Raw genomic sequence first — 17,172 nt, forward strand, 5'->3', positions numbered from 1 at the left:
TGCCTTAGGATAAAATTCAAAGTGGTAGAACAAAAAGTTCAACAGATGTACAGGTAGATCTCAAGAGGAAACAACACCACCAGTTGGAAATGCTTTTTTGAACAAAACAGCTTGCACAAGGGCATTAAGAATTGCAGGTATCACCTGGTATTTTGCCTTCAGGATAGTGACTGAAATGTGGAACTTGTGTACTTTCACCTTCTCTTAGAACTTTTCCTTATTCACACTTCAAAGCTATACACAGAGCCAGTAATATTTAAGATACCTTCTCTAATTTTTTTCTATCTCCCTGCCTACTTTTTGAAGCATAATTAACTTTTACAAGAAATTCCTTACTTGTATCTCTTCCTCTTCAGACCAGCAGTAGCCTGAATTTTAATGCAGTGTTGAATTTCATGTTTTTGACTTGTAAATCTTTACAACTGTTCTCCAACTGCACTGATCAATGTGATTCTTGAATATTCAAGTAAGTAGAGGTTTAAAGCTTGTAATCATTCCAATTATTCAGACAATTTGGAAATGTAAGTAAATGACTTGTTCTCTGAAGGTGCCTACTTTTTTTCCATAGACCATAAAGGCAATCTTGGGTGACCAGCTCAAATATAGGTGTCTAGCAGTATGTCTAAATTTAGCTGAGATAAATCCCAGTCATTGTCTCTCTTTGAAATAAGAAGCTTTCGAAGCTATTTGAAAATAATATGTTTAATCAGTAATGCAGTTTTACTGCAATATACTAAAAGAAATGCATTCCACTTGGTGACAGTTGTATTTGTGAATTTCCTGTGTTTGTACATAATTAAACTTTCATATGCTAGAGACCTCTTTAAAGCGGATGGAAGATGGAAATTACAGTTTCCTTTAAAAACATAGCATTGAGGTTTGAACACATTAAGATGTGCAAAGGTTATATCTTGAGCATGAAAAGCTACTGTTGATTTAGTTTAATCTTAAAATTTTCAGTGTAATTTCAGTTGTAAATGTTTTCTTAGCTGAAGGAAATCCAAACATACGCTAGGTGGCAGTAGGAATAAGAATGTATGGCTTGCTTGGCTTGAGGGCTCCAGTCTAGCACAAAGAACAGTGTTTAATCAAATTGAAAGCTAAATTTCTCTTGGTATATTTGCAGAGTCTATTTCACAGCTAGCTACATCATTTTCCTAGGAAATAGTTTGTGTGAGTAATTTAAAACTTCCTCTTTTAATTTTGTTGATTTCTAGTTTTTTGATATAACACCAATGTCTTACGAAATGCATTATAAAAATAAAGTGAAGAGTGGGGGGGGGAGGGGTTCAGATTGGATATACTTTATTAAAATCAACAGAGCGATATTGGTAGGGGCATAATCATTTACTTAAAGCATATGGCTGAGAATCACATACTTAGTTGGGCCTGCTCCTTTTGTTCCTCCCTAGTTCTCTGTCCTAAGCAGTGGTCCTAATTCTTACCTCCCACTTTCTTTAAATAATATATTTTGGTTTCACTCCACTTCAGTCTTTAGAAATCTGTAATTCCTTACATGAAAGGTTCTGTAGAAACCTTCCTTTAAATATATTTTCTTGTGCTATGGATCAAAATGTGATAATTGTATCATTGTGTTGGAAGAAGATAATGGAAATACTTATGTATCAGTTTACCAGGTAATTAAAGGAAAGCTTTGGAAGAGTGTTTTTGAAAACCTTTAATACGAGACAGTTCTCTCTGCCTTGCTTTTTAGTGTTCTGGTTTTTCTGTCTTGTTTTTAAAGTTAAGTTTTTCCAAATATGTTTGGTGAGATTATTTTGACAGCTAACTACATCACCTCGTCAGGAAATGTCAAGTCATTTTAAATTTTTACACTTAGCTTCATTCCATTACCTCATTAATTTTTAGTGCAATATTAAACATGAATATTTGCAAGAAGGGTTTACCTACAGCCTTCATGGTTTTTGTGCTTTTTTCTTTAGACACTTTGCGATTTCTGACTTGTTGCTTAACAATTTCATATATCTCTATATATAGATATGTCTTTTAATATGGCCTATGACAGTCCCTAGTCAGTGTTTGCAATGCCCCTCATCCTCCCCTTATCTCTGATAAAGCAGTAAGCAGAATTATATACAGAGAAGACTTTCATTCCAGCTCCAGGATGTGACACTTCCACATAAAGAGCACATTTTCTTAACTTAATCATACCATGTATTTATTTAGCAAGCCCCTATCAAGAAAAGTATTTAACTCATTCTACAATATCTCTGATGTATATAACAGGGAGATATTATCTCAAAGAAGTTTCAAGAGCTATTAGTAATAATACTACAGTAGCTCCTCTACATTGATAGGTGATAGGCACCTGCTGTCCCTCTTCTGCGGAGTCCTGCAGGTGCATTGTCCTCTCTTCTTTTCAGTGCCCAAATGATGCATGTCAGAAAAAGACTTTAGGCTTAGCTGCCCATAGTATGATTGACACTCAGATAACATGTTAATTATATTTATTACAGGACTGACTGAAGGTCAGAAGCAGATGACCCTGGTTATGCTGGGCACTAAACAAATGTAAGCTCTTTGGGACAGTTGTCTGTTTAATCTAAATAGACAGGGTATGTATAGAGGGGAAAAAAGTAAAATTTGCAGTTCCTGTCTTCATCACCTTAACTCTGATAAAGTGGTAAGCAATGCTATATGCAGAGGAGACTTTCATTAATCATGTTTCTGTAGAGAGCTTTCAGACAAATGGCAAGTTATTACTTAGACCATGTTACCTGGCTTTCGTTCTCCTTTTTCCCTTTCTTTCCTCCAAGTCCATTTGACAAAATTGGAAGAATGCAAGACTTGATCCTAATATCTACAAATTGAGGGAGAATTTTAAGTTATCAGCTCTGATAGCCCAGTAGCAGGATGGGTTTTCCTGATTGTCTTCCAAGTAGCTCATTCTCGATTGATGCAACTATAATCTGAATTAAAAGACAGAATACCTACAAAAAAGAGCTCATGGATGAAGAATGCTTGTTGAAACTGAATCCAAGAAAGAGCTAAGCAATTCTAGTCAGAAAGGTGAACTAGCTTAAAAACAGAATTAAGATCTCCCCTTAAGGAAGGCTTGTCATCTCTGATGACAAGTGCTGCTAAGTGTGAGGATCACTTTCAGCTTGAATAATCAGATGACATCTGTATTTAAATGTCTCTTTACCTTCTAGCTTGCTAGCAAACTTTGTTCATCATCTTCTTCCCTGCCCCTCCACCCGCATTTACCGAGGAAGATCTTACTTCTATGAGTTTGAACTTAAATTTCTGCATGTAAGTTATAGAAATCCAAATGAACTGAATGAAGAGGCTTTAGGCAGTACAAGATGCTATTGCCTGCCTTCCCTGGCTACTAATTCCAGTTTTAAGGTCACATTCTAGCTACTTAACAAATGGATCTCTGACCTAGAAGTCTATATGCCAACATATGGACTCTAGCATCAGGGATTTTTTGCTTTTGGAAATAGCACTGATGCTGTTACTGAGGGAGCAGCTCTGGCTGAGCCAGAGTTTTGACAGTCTTCAGGTGAAATGATAGGCCCTTTCTCTTTGAAAAGACAAAATAAAATGACCCTTGTATCTAAAACTTTCAGCAACTAAAATATAACCCTTTCACTAGGCAAGTGTGAGTTTGGGGGTTTTTCTTTATTTTTTTCCACTTTCAAGTAAGATGGTTGGAAAAGTTGAAAAGAAGAAAGTCCATTTCTCTTTACTACACCAGAGTTCTTGGTGATTTGAAAGTCATCTAGTCTTTCTGTGAATTTTGTCAGTTCATAAAAGTATAATAAGAATAGTACTTTCATACATCACACTGAGAGGGCAAACTTATTAGGCTGTGGTACACCTAGATAATACAATGGTAGGGAAAATACGCATGCAGGTTTTTATAGGGAGGATATTCTGATCCTTAGGTAAAACCATAAGATAAATAAAAGCAGCAGCTTTCTCAAACTTTATCTTCTCTTATATTTTGTTAATGCTTCACTTTCCTGAAAGGACACTAGCAAAATATTGCTAAAGTTATAGATTAACTCCTATAACCAATAATAAGTGAGTAGTCAAACTGTGATATTGAGACATCAAAATCGCAGATGTTGTGATGACGTATCTGATCAACCAGCCTCTGACATTATCCCAGCATAAAGAAGTTTTTCCTGTGGTTTTAGGAACAGCATCGTTTGTGTTTGGCTGGTTAATTTATCACAGATTTCAGTGTTACCTCCTACCTGTTTTCCACAACAATGTTTTTCAAGTTATTTTGACAGTCAGATTTGGCGCGTAAGAGGCAAGCATGTCGACAGTCTGTCTGTTTGGTTGCAATAGATGACTTGAGGAACTTGAGTGTGAGTTGGGAACTGATTGATCTGGGCTGCTAAGTGTGTGCTCACTTTCAACTTTGCTGCTAATGACGTACCCACGTCAGTAAGGCAACTCAGGCTTAGGGCCTGGCTTGGTGCACACCTTCCTATGCATTGCTGAGCCAGCGTGGCTGCAACCACATTGATCCTAGCTCAAGCTGAATGGTAGTGGGACTTACAAGCTGTGGTATGAGACTATGAGGATGTGCCCAAAATAATCTACAACAGGCAGGGGACCAGTGTAACATAAAAGAGTGCTGCATAGTTGTCTATGGAAACCTCCACAAGTGGAAGGATACTGCCGTCCTTGGACTGTAACAAGCTAATTGAGCATCATTGCTAGAAGGCAGCTCTCGAGTCCAGGGTTATCCAGGCCCGTACACCACTTTTGCCAGGGACAGTTCTTCTGGTGAAAGGAGGAATAGGAAAGATGGCCTACAACTGCACCCACAAGTGATTGACACTGGAACATAAAACTCAAAGGTGACTTTCAGGAGCCCTTATAGTTGTTGTGCACACGTGAAAACTTTCAAAAGTACTTGCAAGTGACAGTTACAGAGTTGGAAAGTTGTTTGAATACTTCCTACGGTTCAGTATTTCAGCAGCATCATTGGACACTGACTGCATGGCTTCAGCCTTGGGCAGGTTTTGAGTTAGCTGTTTTAGTAAATCCATTTCAAACTAGTGTTTGTAACTTCAGCTTTATTGATTTGTCATACCACTGAACTTCTTAATACTTGCACCTCTTGTGGTAGGAATCCCCTGAGTTAGTTTTGGGTGATGGATTTTTATGAAATATGAATTATATTTCTGTAATAAATGCATATCTGGATTCTCTTTCTGTATTATATGATTGCATTTTACATGGTTGGAGGGTAACATCCTACCTTTATTTTTACAAATTTTAAAGCCTGTTTCCAGTCCTTAGTGAATAGTGGTGCCTTAATGTAGCAAGTGGTCCTTTTTATTTTGGTCTTATTTCCCTTTGTCTATTGGTGCTGAAATAACAATATTCTAATTAATTTTTAACAGGTCAACCCTACCTTTGATGTGACTAATACACAAACACTTGACCCACCTGTCATAGAGATTAGCTCCTCTTCATCTTTCAGTACTCCAGTAAGTTGCCTTCGGGGTGGGGGAGAAGGTATAGCTTAAACTAACAGTTATCAGAAATGTGCTCTTTCTGCCTGTATGAATGAAATATATTTTTTTAACAATTGTCGACTGCTCAGAGCTCAATATCCTAACTTCTCAACTTAAGCTTTCTTTCACAGTTCCCAAGGCTAACCAGAAGATGGTGTAATAGCAAAGCTTTCACGTTATACCAGTAATTTTACCCATATACTAAGCAGAAATTCTAATTATAAGCCCGTGTTAATTATATCCAAATATTACTGTTCAAATTTATGGCTTATTCTCAAACGCTTTTTGTAACTCTGTCTTTATCTGCAAATAATGGGAAACCTAAAGAATAGTTGCTTCATTGATAAAATTTCAAAAGTGATGTTTTAATTTTTCTCCTTTTAAGGCATCTAGTAGTTCTCTAGGAGGGGAAAAAAAAAAGTAACACATTTTAAGACAGAATCATAGGATTGGATCCTTCTAGTGTTAGCTTTTCATGTGACATTGGTATGGCATGTGGGAGGAAAGGAAGGCAATGTTTTAACGGTAGTTTCGTAGGAGGAGAAATATGCTCTCCTGGTATGAAATCTAAAAGACGTACTGTTCTAGAATTAGGTTAAAATGAGAATTTCTCTTTTAGCTCTGACTCTGTTCCTGTGAAGGCATAAATTGTATCTTGAGCAATTTTAGTTACCATAACGAGTTTGAGTGGCTGAAGAGTTAATAATATGAATAGGCAGCAGGTGTGGTTTCTGCTGTTCTATTTGGTCATGAATGCTTTATGAAAAGGTATGTTGTGAAGATATTTTTTAAAATTCTTTGAGATCATTTATTGCAGATCATGATACAGAGGTTGATGTCTAAGAGAAACCTTTTCTTCAAAACAAATAATCATATAATAACCTTTATTTAAGAGATGATAATTTCATATATTTTAAGGTTTAGCAGTTGTCATGTTGTGTTTTCACAATGGAAATATGGTTCTTTAAGATAACTTCTGTCAAAAGTAATTTGCAGACTTACAGAAATCTCTTTAGTAGGCTTGACAGTAGATTGTGGTGGATATAATTTATTGGCTACCTATCACTTTAAAATACTGTGTTCATTACTTCCTGATCTTAATACTGATCACAGAATTCAAATGTATGGTTACACTGTAATTCTTTGTTACCTACCTATAAAGCTGCCAATCATTTCATCTCCTTCATTAATTCTTTTGATATGAGAGCAGTTTATAAAACTTTATGCCCAGAACTCATAGTAGGAATAAGCTGACCCACTAGAGACAGCATCCTTTTTATTGCTGGCTGGCTGGCTTTACAGTCTTCATTACAAAAATGTTGCTTCAAAATTCATGTCTCTTGACTGTGTCAGTAATCACTACATTTCCCCCCCCCCCCCTTTTCTTCTTTTCCTCCCCCAAGTGGCAAGTTACAGCCCAGGAGCTGGAGATCCTAACTCCATTCCTGTCTCAATCACACGTTTTGATTTTCACCTTTCTGCATATCAACATTCACTATCTGCATCTTTTTTCAGTCTAGCAACATTTCCGTATCCTTGTTACTCGGACTACAGACAACTGCTCTGTCCAACACACCACTTATTGACACAAATCCAGAAACCATTTGCATGTTTTCTCTGCCACTAGCATCCTTCCTCCCCCATAGTAAGTAACACTTTCCCCAACTTTGCCAACCTGTCTGGTTCTCCCCACTTTCTAATGTCAACTCATCTTTTAGTGTCATTATCCTGTCCAGTGTCTGTCTGCTGCATTTACCAGCTTCTGTTGTTTGTGGAACTATCACCTGTTTCTTAATCAAGCCATCCATCCAGTCTCTTTGTTTCTTGTTTCCAAAGGGTTCTGGATGTCAGTGACTTTGACCTCTTCATCTGAAGCTGGCTCAATTTCCCTAATGTATAGAGGCCCTGTCTATAGAGGCTTCATGTGTTCTTCATAAAAATCAAAGGGGGAAGGGCAGATGCTGGATTTCTTCCCATCCCACCTTCACTGCCAGATTTGCTCTTGATACTGTTGGTCCTCACTTGAATGATACTGTGTTTATGCATTATTTGTGTATTTTGTGTTTTTTTGGTTTTTAATCCTCCTATAACTTGAGGTTACCAACCTCTAGTCTAATTCATCCTCCTCCACCATCCCTCTCCCTGATTCCAACCCCCCAGGTTGCTCTTTTTCTACTAGTTATCAAAGACAGTATCACTGTACACTTTTTTCCCCTGCAAACTTGCCAAGACCCATCTAAGATGCTTATGGCTTTTTGGTTGTTCTACTGGAAGAACGCTGTTCAAATGACTAAAAGACTTTGATCAGGTTGCCAGGTTAATTTACAAATGTCCTGTCTATACCTACTTATTCTTTGAAGTGTTTTGTTCTAGCTTAAGCAGTTCCTCTGCCCTTCTGATATGTGTAGAGAGGAAAAATGCACTCAGCACTCACGTATCTTTAAGGGTTATTGTTCAGTGTCTTTATCACACATATAACACAGCAGGGCCTTAAGGGTTATTTACAAAATGCCTTGGCAAGTCCCTGGACCACTGGAAGTAGCTAATCAACATATTTACTTTACTTTTCCTACTGAAGAAGAGAGATACAGCCTTTCTTGGGTCACTGTCTCAGGTATTTAAAGACTGGCTTCTCTGGGACAAGTAAGAACATTGAAGCTCTTGTAGGATCTGTGATGAGTTCTCTAAAGCTCCCTGAAATATCTTCAGGGAGATTGTAAGTCTATACAAAACCTTGTAATGTCTTGTTGAATGGCTATAAAAATTCCTAACGGTAAGCGGGCAAACTCCCATAGATCTCAAGCTACTCCAGGAAATAGGAGAAAGTGTTCTCCCTATTGAGAATCTCTTCTTTAGCTACTGGAACTGTGTCCTGTCCTACTGGTCATAGGAAACTTGCTATTACTGCCCCTAAGATGACTTGTGGCAGAGCAAAAAGGTATTCCTTTTCTTCCCTTCTGTAAAGATTTGTTAATAAAAATAATAGAGTAATATAGGTTGAGAGGGATGTCTGGAGTCATTTCACCTAAACAGCAAGGCCAACTTGGATCAGGTTCCTAAAGGCCTTGTCCAGTTCATTTGTTAATATGTGTAAGGATGGAGATTCCACCACCTCTCTGGGCAGCTTGCTCTAGTGTTTGGTGAAAGTATTTTTTTTCATAATCTGTAGCTAGAATTTCCTATGTTCCAACATGTCTGTTGCCTCTAATTCTATTGCGGTGGTCCTCTAAAAGTGTCTGGCTCTGTCTTCTCTCTATCCACCCATTAGATATCTGAGCTGGCAGTAAGATCTCCCTGTATCCTTCCTTCTTAAGGCTGAACAAGCCTGGTTCTCTGCCTTTTCTGGTATATCATGTGTTCCAGCCCCCTCACCATCTTGCTCGCCCTCCACTGGACTTGCTCCAGGATGTCAATGTCTGTCTTGTATTGAGAAACCCAAAACAGGACACACAACTCCAGATAATTAAGGTGCAGCTAAGTATCACTGTCATCTATTCTTGACAACAGTCTGCCTGGAGAAGATTTGAAAAACAAATATTTAAAAACTTAACACTCTTGATTCTTTATTGTGAATTTGAAATACATTTAGATATTTTCTTAGCAATTCATTTGTATTTTGAGCTTTATCTGTATGAGGAAATACTGGTATTATCTCTTCCTCCCACTCCTCCTCCTCTTTTCAAGGAATTTTAATTTGTTGCTTCATCAAAGCCAACAATCCATAACAACTTCCACACTTAAAATGCCTACTTATATGGGTTTTTTAAATTTACTTGTATTTTCTTGCTTCAAAGATTAAGCCAAGATATGCAGGTATGAATGTTCTCATAGAGATTTTGCTAGAAAACACTTAAATTATTAAACACTCTTAACTCGAAACAGCATATCTTTTCAGCTTGTGTTCTAACTTAAAGCTGTAAGGCCAGTTCTTTTTGAACATGGTGAAAAACCTGTTTTCATCTAAGTTTCACACTGATGCAACTTCCTTTGTAAACTTAGCGAAGGGAATGTGGTCATTGTGTCAGTGGAAAAACTTCAGTGTGATCTTCAATATGGAGCTGCTTTCTTTTGGACTAAAATTACAAAAGCATTAAGAATTCCCGTCTGTGTATTATTATTGTCAGGAAAATAACTCTGAATTTGATGATTCATTTATTCAGTTCTCCTGTGTGTCACTGAAACCAGTATAAGAACAAGCTATATATGCTTAACTAACTGGTATTTGCGTAATGCCCTGACTTTTCCAAGGGTAAGAGCCTTCATATGTTGCAGTTATTAGAAATGAGGTGTGTTCTAGCCTTTTACACTCTGAAAATGTTCACTGAATTGGGGTCAAGCTTTGGGGGCTGGGGGTGGTGTTTCTTTCTCCTTTCTATCTCGTTGATGACTCTGAAAGCATTACTGCCTCTCTCCCACCCCTTCTTCTCTGTGTGTCAAGCAGCTCAATATTGCCCTTGTTTTCTGAACTATTGAAAAGGAAAAATTGGAAGTCTTGTTTTCCTTTGGGACTATTTCCTCCTGTTTCATCCTCTGATTTTACTTTTAGTTTTGAGGGAGGATGGGCTTTTTCAAGTCTGGAAGGCAATACATCGGTAACCTCTGGTCCCTGATAAGCTGTTGGGAACAAGGGAAAGTTGATGTTTCGGTAGTTTTTAGTGACAGCAGCAGGAAATCACTGTAGAGGCTCTCTAATGTTCCATCCCCTGACCTTGCTCATGTAAACAGGATTTGGAGGAAGCAAAGCAATGTACTGTAATCTGCAAGTCAGAATGTCTGCGCTGGCTGGGAGATGTTTGCTGTTCTTTCTCTTTCAGTGCTAGTTAACACTGAAAACAAGACATGTTTATTGTTCATTTACAGTACGACTTCTACAAAGTTAAGACTGGATTAACTATTGGATGGGGAAAGATAAGGATTGTTCCTGTTTGGAGCAAAAGGAACATACTATATTTTAAAGTAGAAAGTGATCAAATAAATTCCCCCTCACCCCCAACTTGTACAGTATGTGAAAGCAAATAAGAGCATGTGCAACTTCTATTCCTCAAGGTAAGACATTGTTAGTTTATCTGTACTGCATTTGTAGTAGGTGTCTTGATGCAAAAAGTGGAAGTATCTGTACTCTCAATTTATCCTATACACATTGCTTCCCCAGTATGTATTTCAGGGTTTAGGTATTTTTGACACAATTTTTTCTGCCTTTGAGTACAACTAAAAAAAAAAACAAAACCAACCTAAAAACCACCCCATATATTTTGCAAAGACAGCAATTATGAATGCAAAATTTGTATCTATTCTTCCATCTCTGTGTACATGAAGGCTTACACAACTATTCTTCCTCATGGAAAATTATTTTGAAAAGATCTTGGAGTAATGTCTCTTCCTCGCATGGCTTAACACAACTCCAAAATCCTGTAGAAGAGGATGACAAAAGAAATTTTATCTTAAAAGCTAAAAACACTGCGTATTTTCCTTACCATGCAACTTCAAATTTATTCCGACTTACATCCTTTCCTGGCTCTAGGCTTACATGGAAATAAACACCAACTGTCTTCAGTGAGGTTAAGGGGAGGGGAAAAGGAAGAAAGGAAAGAATAGGAATTTTATGCACAGATCATCTCCTCTGGGGCCTGAGTCCAATTCAGAAGGGAACAGCCAGTAGAGCAAAACTCATATGGCACTTCACTGTGCACAGTGGTTGCCCTTGCTGCTTATTATAGCTCATCCGAAAGCACGGCAGCTTTCTGTAGTACATGGATATCAAGTTTTCTTGGGACCTTGGACATTTAACCTTTCACTTAAACTCTGATCATTGCATGATATTCATACATTTTTTTTCTCTACCAAAGGACAGTTCTGGCATTATCCCTTTGAGAGGAAGACTGGAATCATTGTCCTCTAAGAAAAAGAGAAAAATGTCCTGCTTGTGTTCCTTGTCTAAAACTCAGCTGCCAATTAGACTGAGCTCTGTATTGAGGAGTGAATCCACCAGTAGATGGGTTTTGATAAAAATCGACAGTTCCCAGCCTCTCCCATTACCTTACCTTCCTTGCTCCCAGACAGAAATAAGAAAGGCCACTCCCTGAATAGCTTTGGATTTTTTCATATACTGCCATTCTTCTGATTACCAGTACATGCATATTTGAATGAACTGCCAACTCCATGATCTGAACTCCAAATCACAAACATGGAATGAAATTAGGGAATAATGTGAAGAGATCCTGTTTCTCCAAAGTTTTGAGGTAAAACTGCCTGCACCTTTTCCACAGATGAGCATACCAAAAGCTCTCAAACAGGCTCTGAATCTCTGATGCTAGGTCTTATAAAAACATATGATAAATACTGTAAATAGAGGAACTCAGAAGTGTTCAGTGTGGCAGAATAAAAATAAGAATTTGTAAATTCCGCTCTTGTGTCTTTGCAGATGAATCCTTCTCTCTGTCCAATCTTGCTCTTAAACAAGCAATTTTTAGTGTCATCTTGGCTTACGGCATGTTCCAGACAGACCTTTCTATTCTTTGCATGCTATGCAGGTGCAGTGTGTGGGGCTGGGGGGGAAGAGGGATAGGCTGCCTTCTCCCCACAGCTCTGCAGCTAAACATGTTCAGCTGCTCTCAGGGAAGGAAAGTCTCCCATCTCTCCCAAAGGCTACACCTAATCTATCTGGAACAACCATGAGGCAGTAGAGACAGCCTTTTCTGTTGCCCAGCTAGGGGCCTTCCAAAGAAGGTATGGTGTATACAAACAAAATGGCTCATCTTCTTTCACAAGTACCAAAAGGATGAAGCATTTGGCATATTGAACAGTGAATTTCTAAACTTGCATTCTGAGCCTCTGTAGAGGCGCAGACATGTTTAAAAAGATTTGTGTACTTAATCTTAAAAGCAACATGCTTTGATACCACTAGCATCAAATAACAGTTAATGGTCAGATACGTGAAAGGAACTCAACATTTGTAATAAAAAAAGAATATGATCCAAATGGCCCTTGCGTTTTGCAGTGATGCTATTCTAACCCAGCATGTAACTGCTGGTTTACAAGGAGAGAACAGGAAATGTGTTGTGCAGCTACATAATTAGATAATAATACATGTCTTGATGTTCCTTAATGGGCTCCATTATATTCTTTGAGTGAACTGGAGCTTGAGAGAAAGTCAAGTTTTCATTGGAGACAGAATTCTGAATTTGGGCGCTAGAGAGTGCAAGAATATAATATTTCCTATACTATTTTTAGCCTGCTTTCCTGAGGAAATGTACGTTATGAGATTGTACTGTTAATTTGTCTCTCTGTCTTATCTCCCTAATAATTTTTGAATCAAATAGTTGGTGTGTTGTTTTTTTTAACCGAGTTTGGAAATAAGCAGTTAGTAGAATAAGGAAACATATTAGTGCTGTCACTAAAGAAAAAGCCAGTGAGATGTGACACTGAATTTACTGAAACTGGACTAGGCACAGACTAGCTACTGGTGACCTGCCCTGTAAGAGTGTCACAGCACATATGGAGGGAGCTTGAGTTACTATAGGACAGGAAGCTCAGGAGAGGAACCTAACAGGAAAAAAAAATCTACCCACCCACCACCACCCCCGGCCATATAAAAGATTAAGCTTCAATATTTAGCTTCCTGACGAGGCAGTTTGTTTAATTATGTTGCCTTTGCCCATAATGACACTACTAACAGATGCTATTGCTGGACTGTTGGTACTGTTTTGTAAGATAACTGGCTTGCTGTAGATGACTTTTAGAACTGGCAATATTTTACTTTGTATAGGGTCTTACTCATGGCAACAGTGCAATGCTTCAGGAATGCTTTTCAAGTTGATCCACGTCTGTATATTGTTCCTTTAACAAATCAGCACATTTCTGGGAACTAGAGGGATGGAAGTTCCAGGTATTATTTCTGTTTCAACTTCCTGAGATACTGTACTTGTACGCTCTGACCTTGTCTGCCCAAGCAGTGTTTTCTCCCGCTTCGGCTGGGAATCTAAGCTGTATTCACAGTTCTCACAGCTGATTCTGCAGCATGCAGAAAATGCCCAGCAGCTATCAGCCCACACATCCAATAACAACTGGTTCCTTCCTCTTCCTGGGGAAGAGTAACATCCTCTGAGAAGAAGCTCCCCTGAGGAATGCAGGAACAGCAGCAAGCCTTTCACACAGGAAATTACTACTATAGCACTTGTAGAAAAGTGTTTCTGTCACTTGGATTGTCAGTCTGTAATGAGCTTCCTGCTGCCCTAGATGATGAAAAAAAAAATGATTTACTACTGATCTAAATGCCATTTGTGAGTCATTTAGCTTAATGGAAGTTAATGAAGTTAGCATTCAGTAGCTCTGTTACCCTGTAAACACCTGTTTTAATTTTTTTCATGCAGCAGCACAAGTTAAATTTTTAACTTCTTAGTATTCGTGGGACTTTAATTCTGAGATTGCACGTTTTCTGGGACTGAGAAACAAGGGAATGTTTAGCTTAGTTCATAGTGCATGACTCAGAGAAGGTTGCAAGGTTTCATTTTTGTTTATCTTAAGTTGGATAATAAAGCTGAGCTACAGATCAAGCATGTCAGAGAAGATGCTAAAGCTAAAATAGTGCCCTTGAATTACCATTTGTTCCTAAATACTACTGGAGTCTAAGTTTAGTGCAGTGTGCTTGCAACTGTGGTAGAACCTTGAATATAAAATGAAATAGAAAGAGAGATAACCAATATGCTATTCAAAATGGTTAATGCAAGTTTGTTACAAAAGCAAACACTTTAATACTGTTTAAATCTTTTCTTATTTTTCCTAAATGACAGTGCTAGAACAAGTGCTAGCAAATTCTATTTATCACTTAGATTACAGTGATATCTAAACCCAGAGGGTGCTTTCTGCCTAAAAGCTTGTTCGAGTGTTCTCCAAATATATCAATTGTTCTAATACAACACATCTCTCCTTGCAAACCTTGCTGCATTACTATCTAGTTTGCTGTAAGAGATGTAGTTACTTGCTTCATGTGGGATAATGGAAACACTGAGTCAGATCCAGAAATTATATAGGTTGCTTAAAACGAGACTAGGACTCTTCAAATAAAATTCAGCACCAAGGGCAAAAATGTTCCTTCATCAGATAGATGTTTGATATAGAAAATCTCTGAAAGCATCTTGGTTTGTATCTTCCACCAAAATAGTTTTAGGGTCAGAAATTAGGTAGGACAATGCTAACGGATGATTTCACAGTCATTTCAGCTTAATGACTGGTTTTGTCCGGTTAATTCCATCCAAGTCAATTCCCTGATCTGCTCAGCTATCCAAACACTAATACCAGCACAAAGGAAATAATGAGAAAAAATTATCTGGAGATTAAGTAGGAGATTAGTGCTGGCTGTAACCTAACTGCGGTTGACTGATGTCCATGGACCCATGTATCCAATGTGATCATGCTATAACATATACAAGTGTGTTACATGCATGACATCTGAACATCATCTTTCTTAAGATGCAATGGAAAAATACGAGCAAAGGAGGTGGTAGTAATGCTTCCTTTTGTTCAGGCAGTAGGTGTGTTGGATTCAGTTATTTTTTCAGCCTAAGAGGATTCAGCTTGCTTTCTTCTGTCTGCATGGCTGTAACCTAAACAGCAGGTAACCGAGACAGAGGCTGAATGGAAGCAGCTCCATCCCTCATGTTTGAATTTGAAGCACTGCAAAGTAAAAGCTGAAAGTATATGGCATCAGAGGAAAGCAAGTGCGAAGCAGTCCGTGGTTAGTCTTTAGGCTGTTCTTCTGGAAGAGAAACACTGGATTCCATTGCCCTTACGCATTTTGCAATAAGTACTACTTGGGGGAAAAAAAAAAAAAAAAAGTAGGAGCTCTGTGACTGACACCATAAGTGAAGATACTTTCACTGTTCTGAAAAGCTGTACCTTTTTATTTTATTTATTTATTTATTTATTTAATTTTTTATTTTATCCCCTCACAGTATGGTACTCTGGTTGTACCAGCTTGGGTTGGTGCGAGGGAGGAAGGGATAAATAGATGCTGTGCCCTGGTGTGTTCTAACTGCGTGGAGATTGTACTTCCTGAATGCCAAGATGTCAGTTCCACACTGCACATCAGATACCTGAAGCATAGGCATTGCAATGCAACTCCGAGTTGACTATTGCAGTATTTTTATTGTAGAGGAAGGCCCCTTTCTTGAAATAGAGATTTAAGAGAATTAATTACTTTGTCCTTAACCTATTCTTAGATAAATCAGTATCAAATGTTCCTCACTGAAAAGATTACTCTTCCAAGCCATGATTCATTCTTAGAGGTGTTTCCTCATTTCTTGCACATCCCTTAGGACAGGAATTGTGTCCTTACTTCCAATTTTTGCCAGTATAGTGTTACAGTGCAATACTACCTCTTGCTCAGTACTTTCAGCTGGTTATAACTACATGTAAGAAGTTACTGTAATTCTTCACTCAATAAACTGATCACATCAAAGTTTTATCATTTCACTCGGTTATATATTATGTCATTGTAATTCTTTTCAACACCTCTGCTTTCTGTAGCGTATTACTCTAGAGTGTCTTCATCTCTGAGATCTTACACATGTACGTAAGGTTGCACTTGGACAGCTGAATGAAGTCAGATTGCCAAGTACTCCTGACTATTTTAGTGTTTCTAATATGCCTTTTTGTGTCATCTGTAAACTTGTACAAGCGTTCTGGAAGATCATTTTGCATTGGACTGAAACAAGAACAGATTTCAGTGGAATTACTAAAACCAACATAATTCTATAGTAGCTTTCTGATTTAACTGTTTTTGAAGAAACACTAGCTAGATAATTGACTTCATGCTGCATTACAACCTAAAATGTGTTAATTAAAATTGTAGCGTGCATATTATGGACTTAAAAAAAAAAGTACTTTTATCAGGAACAGTTTGACTAAATATTTCACTGGAGAGGTCTTCAGTTTGACAAACCATTTCTTTTCTTTCTCAACCCATACTGAATTGCTTGACATTATGCCTTTAAATCTTTGCTATGTATGTCCTAAATCAACTTTTCAGTGTTTTTCCCTGACACAGTTCTCAAGCTGACTGTGACCTGTGACCACACAGTTATCCTGTTTATCCTTTCTAACTACTGATGGAATGTCAGCTTCCCCACTCCCCTGGTATTTCTCCGTTATTCCAGGATATATTAAAAATCAACATCATTACCTTACTTGTTAAGTTATTTCAAAACCATTGAGTTCAAACTATGTAACCCAGGATTTAAAAATATTTACATACAGTGTAAATTGTGTAACAGTCTTTTTTGCTACAGTTGGGATAGAAAGTATTTTGCCAGAGATACAATTACAGCATTTATTATCTTCCGAAATGGAAGATAAAAATACTTCATCAACCACTGTAAAAAAAATCTGCATCACTCTTTAACACCTCTAGCTAATAAGTATGCCATTGCTAGGACTTCTTTTGTTCCTGATATTTGTAAAGTACAAATAATCCTTGAGTGACAGATATTATGTAGCCTAGCTTTCTACAAATCTGTGTTTCATAGCTGACTGTAAGGTTTTATTTGAAGCTTTTCCCTTGTTTTGAGGTAATTATAAGTTCTGTTTCTCTCATATGCATTCTCTGGTCTCCAATAATGTGTAAACTTATGCCAGAGCCTTTCTCCCAGTGGGACTACTTACTGATTTCTCT

General features: G+C 37.8%; 1 protein-coding gene across 1 annotated transcript in view; it reads left to right on the forward strand.

The window, feature by feature from the left end:
* POC1B (POC1 centriolar protein B) overlaps nt 1-17,172 on the forward strand; it is a 46,453-nt gene that overhangs the window by 12,765 nt on the left and 16,516 nt on the right. The window contains exon 8 of the mRNA XM_009321331.1: nt 5,391-5,477. Coding sequence (XP_009319606.1) covers nt 5,391-5,477 — 87 coding nt within the window. The remainder of the gene's footprint in view (nt 1-5,390; nt 5,478-17,172) is intronic.

This window comes from Pygoscelis adeliae, unplaced genomic scaffold (assembly GCF_000699105.1).
Source record: "Pygoscelis adeliae isolate BGI_AS28 unplaced genomic scaffold, ASM69910v1 Scaffold232, whole genome shotgun sequence".
Classification (NCBI taxonomy): Eukaryota; Metazoa; Chordata; class Aves; order Sphenisciformes; family Spheniscidae; genus Pygoscelis; species Pygoscelis adeliae.